This window comes from Phoca vitulina, unplaced genomic scaffold (genome assembly GCF_004348235.1).
Source record: "Phoca vitulina isolate PV1807 unplaced genomic scaffold, GSC_HSeal_1.0 scaffold8, whole genome shotgun sequence".
In the NCBI taxonomy this organism is placed as follows: Eukaryota; Metazoa; Chordata; class Mammalia; order Carnivora; family Phocidae; genus Phoca; species Phoca vitulina.
The window spans coordinates 68,871,032-68,882,631 of NW_022589711.1; the positions used below are offsets into that span (position 1 = coordinate 68,871,032).

General features: G+C 36.4%; 1 protein-coding gene across 1 annotated transcript in view; it reads left to right on the top strand.

Annotated features, from left to right (window-relative positions):
* SPATA16 (spermatogenesis associated 16) overlaps window positions 1–8,480 on the top strand; it is a 198,775-nt gene extending 190,295 nt beyond the window's left edge. The window contains exon 11 of the mRNA XM_032407336.1: window positions 8,358–8,480. Coding sequence (XP_032263227.1) covers window positions 8,358–8,480 — 123 coding nt within the window. The remainder of the gene's footprint in view (window positions 1–8,357) is intronic.
* The last annotated feature ends 3,120 nt before the right edge of the window (window positions 8,481–11,600 follow it).

Genomic DNA, 11,600 nt, shown 5'->3' on the forward strand with positions numbered 1-11,600 from the left:
GGAAAATTAGAACTTAATTGAGCTTCCATTAATTTTATGGCTTAGTTGTTGTATTAGTTTCCTAGGGCTACTATAACAAAGTACCACAAACTGAGTGGCTAAAACAATAGAAATTGATCATCTTGCAGTTCTGGAAGCTGGAAATTTCAAGATCAAAGTGTCATGGAGTTGGTTTCTTCTGAGAGCCATGAGGAAGAATTCGTTCCATGCCTCTCTAGCTTCCGGTGGTTCGTTGGCAATTTTTATCATACCTTGGCTTATAGGAATATCACCCCAATCTCTGCCTTTGTCTTCATATGGCACTCTCCCTGTATGCCTATCCAAATTTCCCTTTTTTATGAGAACCAATCATTCTGGATTAAGGGCCCACCCTAATGACTTCATTTTAACTTGACTACCTCTCTAAATAAGGTCACATTCTGAAGTACAGAGAGTTAAGACTTCAATGTATGGATTTTGAGAGAACACAATTCAACTCAATCCAATAGTGTTTGATCTTAATTGACTTTGGAAGGAAAAGGGCCACCCAAATCTTCACAGTGATTCTCCTTCCCCTCTACCACATCTGAATGACTCCCCTTTCAAATCTCTATCAGGTCATTGCTGTGTAGTCCCTTATTGTTATCATGTCTCACTAAATTTGCTCATGTTGAGCTTCTAGTTATCTCTTTCCTTAGTTTGCCCCCATTTCTAACTATTGCCCTAAAATTCAGTTTCTTTCTCAGCAATACCTTTGGTCTCATGACCAGCCCTCACGCAATAAATGGAAGGCAGTAATGTTGCTTTCACCCTAGCCCATATGCCTTCAATTACCATGTGAAAGAAAATAGGTTAGATCTCTGTGCAAATGAAGGCACAGTCAACACCACAAAATGATGGAGAGTTAATAGCAATCCTCCTTCACATGAAAGCTCTTAAATGAACAGAATGTCACCTGACCCAAGGGCATCCCTATACTTTCCACCTACATATAAGGTACAAACCAATTTAAAGTAAAAGATTATCGGGGCACCTGGGTGGCTCAGATGGTTAAGCGTCTGCCTTCGGCTCAGGTCATGATCCCAGGGTCCTGGGATCGAGTCCCGCATCGGGCTCCCTGCTCCTTGGGAGCCTGCTTCTCCCTCTGCCTCTCTCTCTCTCTGTCTCTCATGAATAAATAAATAAAATCTTAAAAAAATAAAATAAAATAAAATAAAGTAAAAGATTATTGTAGTAAATATTCAAGTACCTTTTAGCATGCCTATATTTAAAGTGATTATGAGTGGTTGTATGTGGGAAAACATATTATTTTTATCTGTAAAAATGTTGCACTTTATCCTGAAATCCAGTAGAAAATTGTAAGTTTTGATATGCTGAAAAAATATAAAATCATTAACTGAAAAGAAACATTTTAGTGCCAATACATAATCTTGTGCAGTTATAAGATGAAAAGGAAATGAGTGTTCTGTGAACTACCTTCTGCTATTAAGCTAATCCATAATAAGGGTCCTGTACATGCAAGATACAATTCTGATACATCCAGAGAAGAAAATATAGGTCTTTTAGAGATGATAATCTTATAAATGGGACACGGGGGAGGCTCAAGAATCCCAGTATCTATGGGTGTTTATATTAATTAGTTCAGTACTTTCAGAATATAAAAAACTACAGTAGAAGTTGTTGGGTCCCTCTCATTTCCGTAATGCTTCTCTGTGTGGTACAAGCAAAGTGCAATACACCCTCCTTCCATGGAGTACATTTCTGTGGAATGAATCCAGGTCAAACTAACCATCATAGAATTAATACTTTAAAGTTGGAATGGATTTTAAAAAATTTATTGAATCCAACCCCTAGCTCACACATGACTCACAAAGATTTCATGCTCTCCAAGAGTCATCTAATGTTTGATTTCCAATCTCTGTGATGGGGGTTGCCATACCTCACCCTAAAGTCTCTTTCATTTTTATACAATTGTGAAAAAAAACAGTTATACCTAATATCTACTCTTTCACTCATTTGATGACTCCTTCAGTTATTCATTGATTCAGCAAATATTTACTGAGAACCTACTGTGGAGGCACCAGACACTACACAATATACTGATATTATAATCTCCCTGGATGGCTTAACCATTTTTGAAGAACTTTTTATAAACATTAAACCATTTAATCGTCACAAAAACCCTGTCAAGTAGACCATGATTATCATTATTAATTTGCTATTTATACGAGATATGAGAAAATTAAAGGTCAGAAGTTAAGTCACATGGCTAGTGGGAGACTCAAGAATCAAACTTACTCTCTAATAGTGGATAGCACTCTTTCCACTGTATCCGCTAACACAAAACAAATCCATCACGCTTTCCACATAACAACCTTGACTTACTTGGACACCACAGATTCTTGTTATGATTCCCTTCTTCATTTTAAAGACCTCCAGATCCTTCAACTTTTCTTCATACAGTTTGGAGTAAGACCCTTGACACACCCAGAACCAAGCATGATAGCCCAGATGTGATAGGACCTGAGCAGAGAAGGAATAAAAGTATTTGTCTCCTTTGAAACAGACACATTTTATGGGAAAAGTGGGTTTTTTTGTATTTTATAGAGATATAATTGACATATAACATTATAGTGATTTCAGGTGTACAACATAATGATATTCATATATATTGTGAAATGATCACCACAGTAAGTCTAGTTAACATCCATTGCCACACATAGTTAAAGTTTTGGGTTTTTTTTATGATGAGAACTTCTAAGATTGAATCTCTCATCAACTTTCAAATATAGAGTACCATATTATTAACTATAGTCACCATGCTGTACATTACATCCCCATGAATTATTTATTTCACAACTGGAAGTTTGTACCTTTTGACTACCTTCATCTATTTTGCCCACCTCCCCCCACCCCCCCGCACTTCTGACAACCACCAGTCTGTTCTCTGTGTCTATGAACTTGGTTGTCTTTCTCTGACTTATTTCACTTAGCATAATGCCTTCAAGTTCCATTCATGCTGTTGCAAATAACAAGATTTCTTTCTTTTTTTCTGGCTGAATAATATTCTCTCTCTCTCCTCACTCTGTGTGTGTGTGTGTGTGTGTGTGTGTGTGTGTGTGTGTGTGTAAGACATTTTCTTTATTCATTCATCTTTCAGTAAACACTTAAGTTGCTTCCATGAGACAGACATTGTTGTCTATAAGCAGATTGGTTTCTAGGGAGGCAACCAGAGAATACTGTTGATTTATATTGAACTTGCAACAAATATGTGCTATCAGAAACTCCTCTCTCCTCTCCTTTCTCTGCCCCCTCCTATTTCTGACTTTTATATATAGTGGAATTTTGAGACCTGATCACAAGACTTTAATGTGTGGCAACTACAATTAGTGCAGGTACTGAGGCAGCATCCCTCGCAGAGTAGAGGCCAAAAACAGAGTGTCTGTTAATGTGGTTTATCTTATTTTCCTCCACTTTTGTATTTTTTTCATTTAGTTATTTTTTTTCTATTTACTGAGCATACACTTCCAGATTCAAATATTAATGTTATTAAATAATAGTGATTCAGACTTATGCAAATATTTCACATAAATTAATTTAATCTTACTAGGATCCTGTGAAGCAATTGATAGAAAAAGAAACTTAGGTTTTAAGAACTTAAATAAAATTTCACAAAGTCACACAACAAGTAAATGCTGGAGCTGGAATTCCAAACCAGGTGTATCTGACTTCGATCCAGTACCGTGTCTCTGTGATAATCACTCTGAATAACTGAAAGCATCCTTTTTGTTTTTCTTAGCACTTTTTAACTGGTAGGATGCTTTTTACATGGTAGGCTGCAAAATGGTAGGTTGTTGGGTTTTTTTAAATTTGGAGTTTTGTTCCATTCTGGCTTTTAGCCTAGTACTAGGCTATTATTATAGGTCCATTTTTAATTAATTCCTGATTATGTGAACTTTTTTCTATTTCTTATATTTGTCATGAATCAAAATCATTTCTTTTCCCTAAAACTTTCACCTAATTGTATTTCTTATCTCATTAAAAATCATTATTATCTCAAGTTAGAAACTTCACAGTCATTCCTAATTTTGCTTACCTTCTTGTCCCAACACAGAATTTTTCATCAAGTCTATAGAGTTTACTTCCAAATATCCCTTAAGTTCTTGATTCAGGCCCTCATAATATTTTCCATATCCAATTACACCGGTCCCCTAATTGATTCACCTGCCTCTAGTTTCCCTGGCTGCATTCCACTCCACATAATGGTACCAGATTTACTTTCTAACCACATGGCTAAATATTTTTCCACTTTTTACAAGCTGACCCCAATCAATATTTCCTGCTGTATGTATCTCTACTCCTAGTCTCCCGATGCCTACATCTATGCTATAAGACTTATCCCTATCAAATAGCCCATGTTCTTTCACAACATGGCTCTATGGATGCCCTTCCCTCTATCCGGAATGCACTTCTTGTCCTGGCAAAGAGCCAGCTCCTATCATCCCAATGCATGTCCACATTCCTTCAAGTAGAATTCACTGTTCTGACATTTTTGCCAATAGAACTTTTCATATATTAACTTACAGAAGCAGTTATGCTTTATTGTAATCATTTTTTCATTAAGCCTCTCCTACATGAATATGAGTTCCTCATAAACAAATATCTTGATATTTTTGCTTATCACCCTATTACAGTGCCAAGCACATAGTAAATGTTCAATAAATATTTGCATGAAAGAATAAATGTGCTCCCTTTGAAATCTGAGTTGATTAGAAATTTTCCTCTAATATAAGTTGGTCTGTTTAGTTACCTCCACATTTCTTACAGATTGGTATTTATTTGTTTTTGCATGGTTAAAATTTTAATTTCAAAATCTCCTATTACTTCTCAGGCTGTCTTCTCTTTTAGAGTTACAGAGTTCTGAACTTCGTTCTGAACTTCTTGAATCTACACTAAATCATGACTGAAAGATTTTTGTGTATAAGATTTAAGGGTCCTGAAAAACTAGTTGATAATAATTTCCTTACACTTTGATGTGGATTATGATTGATGGCCATATGATAGGTGAGAATCTGCCCTCTCACTGAAACCTTCAGTCCCCTTGATCATCTGACATCCCAAAATTCTCTGCAAGCTCATTTGTTCTGATGTCCATAGCTCTGTAAAGCCAAGTCAGCACTGGCACATAGATACATAAAAAAAAAATGCCGTCTGCCCATTTTGCAAATGGGAAAATTAGACCCAGAATGACCAAGTAGACTATCTGATATAGTTAAGCAAGTAGATTCTGTACCAAAAAGAAAGTCTAATAAGGCCTCTGCTCCAAAAACTGGCTCGTTTCCCTTCCTTGCATGCTTACATATTTCTTTGTGTTTTATTTCCCTAAGGGCTTTATAGAAATTTCTATCGTTTGCAATCTGTTCTTCTTAGTTATATGAATCTATTTTCTCTTCAACTAGCATTTTTCTTTCCTTGACTTAAAAAAAGAAAATAAAGAACCAGCTTTACTAAAAACATGTTGCAGCTCTCCTACACTTCAGAAAGTATAGAAGCTAAAATTGACTTACTTTACTGCATAGTGTGTCATTCATCTAATGGTATAATCTAAGAGAATAACCTCTGATTTGAAAAATGTGAAGACTCATGTAAGATTGGACTAACTTAGAGCTGATGTGAGTACAAGTCATGGAATTTTTTGGCTTGGTGTGTCCTTGGAAATTATCCAGGTGAACACTTTCTTCACCCAAGGTCAGTTAAGCTGAAGCTCAGAGAGGCCAAGTGACTTCTCTGGGGTCACAGATCAGGGTTATAAGCCAGCCCACAAGCAGAACTCAACACTCCTGACTCTCTTCATCTGGTGCCCTTTCTACCTCAGTCCATTTCAAGTATGGAGATCACACCTTGTTGGTATCTTGCCTGGAGACTCTCAAAGCTAAACAATGATGATAAAATGATGGCACATGAAAGTGGTGATTATTTAATTTGTAAGAGAAAAGAAAGCCTTCTGATGTGCTGCATACCAGGCATCACTGTGAATCTGGAAAAACAAATTGGTTGCTGAATGTCTTCAGCTCTATTCTTAAAGAGGAGGATTACTGAGGGTCTACCATATCCTAGATGCTGGGAATAGTGGACAACATGGACCTCATTCCTGCCTTAGAGACCTTAAAACCCAGATGGGATATTTAATAAATATTAAATAAATCATTATAACAATTAGGTAAAAAAAAATTACCATTTGCAAAGAGATGAATGGGCTGCTATGGGAATATATATGTTTTTGAGAGACCCAACCTAGTCTGGATTATCAAAGAAGATGTCCCTCAGGCACTGATGTTGAACTTGAAATCCAGAGGAATTTTAAGGGTTCCAATGGGAGTATTCCATCACATGGCATATCATTAAGAAGATCAAGGGTGCAGAGAACACTGCACTGCTGTGTTCAGATAACTGAAAGATGTACTACACACTGAGGAGAATGGAGTGATAGGAGACAGAAATAGAGATGCAAGTGAAACCAGATTACTCAAAACTGTGTAGGCCATGTTAAGGGCTTGGGAATCCATTTAGGTATTTTCAGCAAGGAAAAATGTGACCGGACCTACATTTTAAAAAGATCATTCCAGTACCAGTAGGAGAATGGGTTGAAAGGATAGCATGTAGACAGACCAGATAGGAGGTAAACAGACAGGCCAGGCTAAGACATGTAGGTAGTGTATACTCTAGACCTCCAGCTTAATTTAACAGTACTCTTTGTTCCAAGCAGACAACCTATGTACTTCTTTGTCTTTTTTAATGAAAAGCAACCCAGTTAGTCAAAACTGCAGTTAATAAATACCATTTAAACAGGAAAAAAGACAGCAGCCACCTAATGGATATTTTAAAACAATTATCACTGAAAGAAGCTTTTTTGTTGCATTAGGATTGTAATTTTAAATTGTATTTGGACTAATTGCAAACATTCTAATTGTAAAGAGCTTTGATTTAAATGATACATTTTCAGTGCAAAAACATGAGTGAGTCATCAACTATTGAAATAACGGTAAAGTGCCATCCATTATGTTTGTTTTGATTGTGCTCTGTGTTAATTTTTTACTTATGATTTTGGTGTAAGTTGGATAGTATAAATGTATGGAATACATAGAATAATTCACTGGCTTCATGTCAAATTATTTTGATGATTGCCACTATGATCAGACATCATAAACAACAATGTGCTTTTGGAGAAATTTACCTAAAGTGATTTTAGATTTTCAAAAAGAATTGTTTTCACATAAATAAATTATCTTATTTTCTTAAGGAAACCAATGGACAATTTACATCACCTGGTGTGATAAAAGACCTAAGCATAACATATAGATGAATGCTACCATTTATTATTCTCTTTTTGACAATCTGAATTATCTTTTGGATATTACCCTGAATGATAAATCAAGTGATTTAAAAGTAGAACTCAAAATTGGAAAATTAGAGTTTAAGTGCTTTTATCTTAAGTAGATGATATGTTCGTGTACCTTGAATAATAAGTGCTCTAGCTTTGAGCTAACTTTATGACAATGGGCTCTCAGTGAGTGACTTTTAGGCTAATACAATATGCAGGTGCTGGGAGTCAGGGCTAAGTATGAATTATTATATCTACAGACTTTCATGAGAGCCCAACTCAGCATATATGTAAACTGTTTTATTCTACAGTTCTTTAGTAGAATAAAATAGTGACAAATAGTACAACATATTCAACCAACAGTCACTGAATAATTATAAGTTTTCTTTGGAGAAAGACTAATAGTTTATTTTTGAGAATTATTGTTTTGTATATCATTACTTTATCTTATTCCCTGGGGTGTGGCATTTTTTAAGAAAATGTATTTCCCCAAAATTGTGTTTTGATTTAAAGGAGAAATGGTTCTTGCTAAGACAATGTGTAATATTCATTTTTCTCCCAAGTTGGCCAGGGACATACAAATGCTAGAAACTCTCACTTTGGCACGGGGGGGGGGGGGGGGGGGGGGGGGTTTTTTTTTTGTTTCCATTCTTCCTTTTGATAATGGAAATTTTTTTTTCACCGTTTCTTTTTGAAATCCCTGGTTTTACTGACCATTAAAGACAGTGGGTGATTATGGTCCCCACTTCCATACCCAGGACATAGGACTGAGTGGTAAAGCAAACTCCTGCATGTCTGCTTCATGTTCCTAAAATAAGGGAACCCGACATGGAGACTGAAGGAAGCTTTTACGTTCAATCATTTCCATCTCTGCCAATTCTGTTCCAACGTGGACCTGTATGTGCCTTTTCACTTTAACTACCTCACCATTTTCCTAACTACACTAAACCTGGAAAAAACAACCACAAATCTTGTTATATCTGTTTATTTCTTCTAGGTTGGGCGAATTGAAGACTTCCTATACCAATTAGAGGACAGTTTCTTAAAAACTAAAAAACTGAGAACTGCTCGAAGGCAAAAAACAAAACTGAAGCGGCTTCAAACTGTGCAGCAGAGCTAGTCACTGGGGAGCAGGCACTACCATCAAGGGGTCCCAGAGGAGGGGCAGTGGCCTCCCACCAGCCTGACTGGGACAGTCCAGGAACAAAGGCCCAGCCAAAGGAGTGAGGGCGCACTCGCCTTGGCTCATCTTTACAGAGGGATTCTATACTTCATTCATCTCCATTGGCAGCAATAAATGTTCTCAACAAGTTTGACTTGACTCCTGTTCAAATTTGACTTACTTAGTTAAACAGCTTATAAAATTACCATTGCTGCCTCTTTCACCTGCTTTGTTCTTTCAAAATCTACTAACATTTACCAGTCTACCCAAGTATGCTTATAATATTCATGCATATTCATGTGCATTGTTAAGAATTACTCACATGCCATGTATAGATATGGACAAACAATATACATGCAAATTTCTCAAATACATAAAAATCTTAAAAAATAATAAAAATTATGAAACTCATATTTTCTCAATCCTTATGGAGATAAGTCATATGTGGTAGGGCCGATATTATCAGTTGAGTTGTCTCATTAAAATCTCTATTCTCTCCTCCGGATCCTTCCTATTCCCTCCCCTTTAAATGTGTAACTCAGCACAAACACACATACGTGACAAGGTAGTGAGTCAATAGCCATCGCTCCAGACCTCCGCTGACACCAACAAGGGGGTGTGAAGATAGGGTAAGAAGGAATAACTCAGACACAGAGTAAAATAAACAGGAAATCAGATTTTTTTTAAATAATGGAAAAAATGACTAGGATCTCCGAGAACATTGATAATAACATGAAAAGGAAAAAAGAATAAAATACATAGTGCTGAATTTTTCATTATACAATGAGATTGTAAAGACATCAGTTAATAATTTAATCTTAAATGTATGTTAGATTTGTGTAGTCATAATTATGCAGGGTATAAATGTTTTTAAATTTTGAAGTAAAATAGGACTTTGGTTTTCCGGGGATCATCTTACCTTTATCAGATAGCCCCCTCTCTTCTACCCCACACAGGGAATCCATCACTGCTACCACCTTCCCTCAAGCTAGTTGCTAATATAATTGTAGGCAGTTAAAGACAGTGGAGTTTAAGAAACTCCTTGTTTTTAAACTCATACTGGCATGGCATCTCAGTTCTATTCTTGTAAGTACTGGAAAATAATTTCTTTCTATGGGAACTTGAGTCTAGCCAAATGTGGGAGTCTAAGGTAAATGGCTCAGACTCCATCTGACCACCTCTGCTGTTATCACTTCTCACCATTGTGAGAATTGCCCATTATTTAAAAAAAAAAAATCTCATAATATCTCTAGGAAATGAAGCTTGTTAGCTTTGAATTTTAACTTTAGTGTTAAAATTTTATTTTCCAAAAGGATTTCTATGTTCTGTAACTGTTTGTTCTTAATTGAAATAAAATCTTAGCACTGCCTGTTTGTTTACTCAGCTGTTTTCTGGAAGTCCTATTGATATTCAATAGCTGATCAATTGCTTTATCTTTGGTTTTTTAAAATTAGAGTTCTCTCATTCCACAGTGCCTGAAGATTATATTTGAAAATAATATAATTGCAATTACTAGATTATGGCTTCACTGTTTGATCACTTTCCCCAAATCCAATATGAAATGTCCATTGTTATTTTGGCTGGTGCTTGGTTAGGGAAAGAAGAGAGGTTCTAGTCAGTCTTAGGAAGGATGATGTATAATGGAAATCCAAAACTTTCAAAAGAAACTTCTTTTCAGAAAAAGAGAATCAATTTTCATAGCTTTGCAATAAGGTATCAAAGTATCAAATCTTTAGAATTCTTAATAGTTCAACAGCATTGTCCATAGGAATGAATTTTGCTCGTGGTCTCCACTTTCCACATTAGTGTCAAGAGCCTTGAATAGCAACAATGCAGCATAAATTTACTGCACCTGGCATCCCTTCCTTTCCTTTTTTTTCTTTTTATTTTTGAGAGGGGGGAGGGGCAGAGTGAGAGTGAGAGAGAGAGAATTTTAAGCAAGTTCCATGCCCAGTGCAGAGCCAAAATGGGGCTTGAGCTCACAACCTTGAGATCATAACCAGAGCTAAAACCAAGAGTCAGATGCTTGACTGACTGAGCCACCCAGGTGCTCCATCCCATCTTTGTTTTTAAGTTCTCTGCAGAGGAAGGATTTGTAAAGCAATATGGTATTAGTAAAAAAAAAAAAAAAAAAAAATTTAATAATAGAGAAAGCAAAGTTTACGAAGTACTTTCAGAATGCTTATTTCATTTCAACTTCACAAGAATTTGATATATGCATTTTCTCCATTTTATAACTGAGGAAACCAAAAGCCAAAGAGGGTAATACCTTCCTTTGAGTGCAAAGATTTGTTTTGTCCTCTACTTGCTATTTGAAATGTGATCCATGGACCAGCAGTATCAGCATCACCTGGGAATTTGTGAGAAATGCAGAATTTTAAGCTCCTCCCCAGATCAACTGGATCCAAATCTGTGTTTTTAAGAAGATCTCTGGGTAGGGGTGCCTGAGTGGCTCAGTTGGTTGAGTGTCTGACTCTTGATTTTGGCTCAGGTCATTACCTCAGGGTCGTGAGATTGAGCCAGCATTGGGCTCTGTGCTGAGCGTGGAGCCTGCCTAAGATTCTCTCTCTCCCTCTCCCCTCCCCCTCCCCCACCCCACACACACATTCTCACTCTCTCAAAAAAAAAAATCCCTGAGTGATTTATATGCACATTAAAGTCCAAGAATTGCTCCTTTACCATATTGGAAAGTATTTTCTTGTCAGCTCAAAGTTAACCTGACACAAGGACTAATGAGGTAGCCACCTTAAGTTTTGGCTCAAATTAATATCTCCTAATATGATCATTTTTGCAGAGGTTTATGGACCAAAAGAACCAAAAATTAAAAGTTCAGTGATAATAGGATAAGTTCTCTCTCTCTGCCATTTTCTTGAAGAGATATTGGATTTTATTCTGTAATAGTCCAAAGACATGAAGTGAAATAACAAAAAAAGACATGTTAGCCAAAAAGGAGAAGCGATATATACTTGATGATCAGACCAATTGAAATATTATTAATTGAATAGCTAGTTCACGCCCTAAATGCTTCAGTAATCTCAGCTTCCTTTGTCTTCTACTACTTCCCGTGTCCCTCCATCA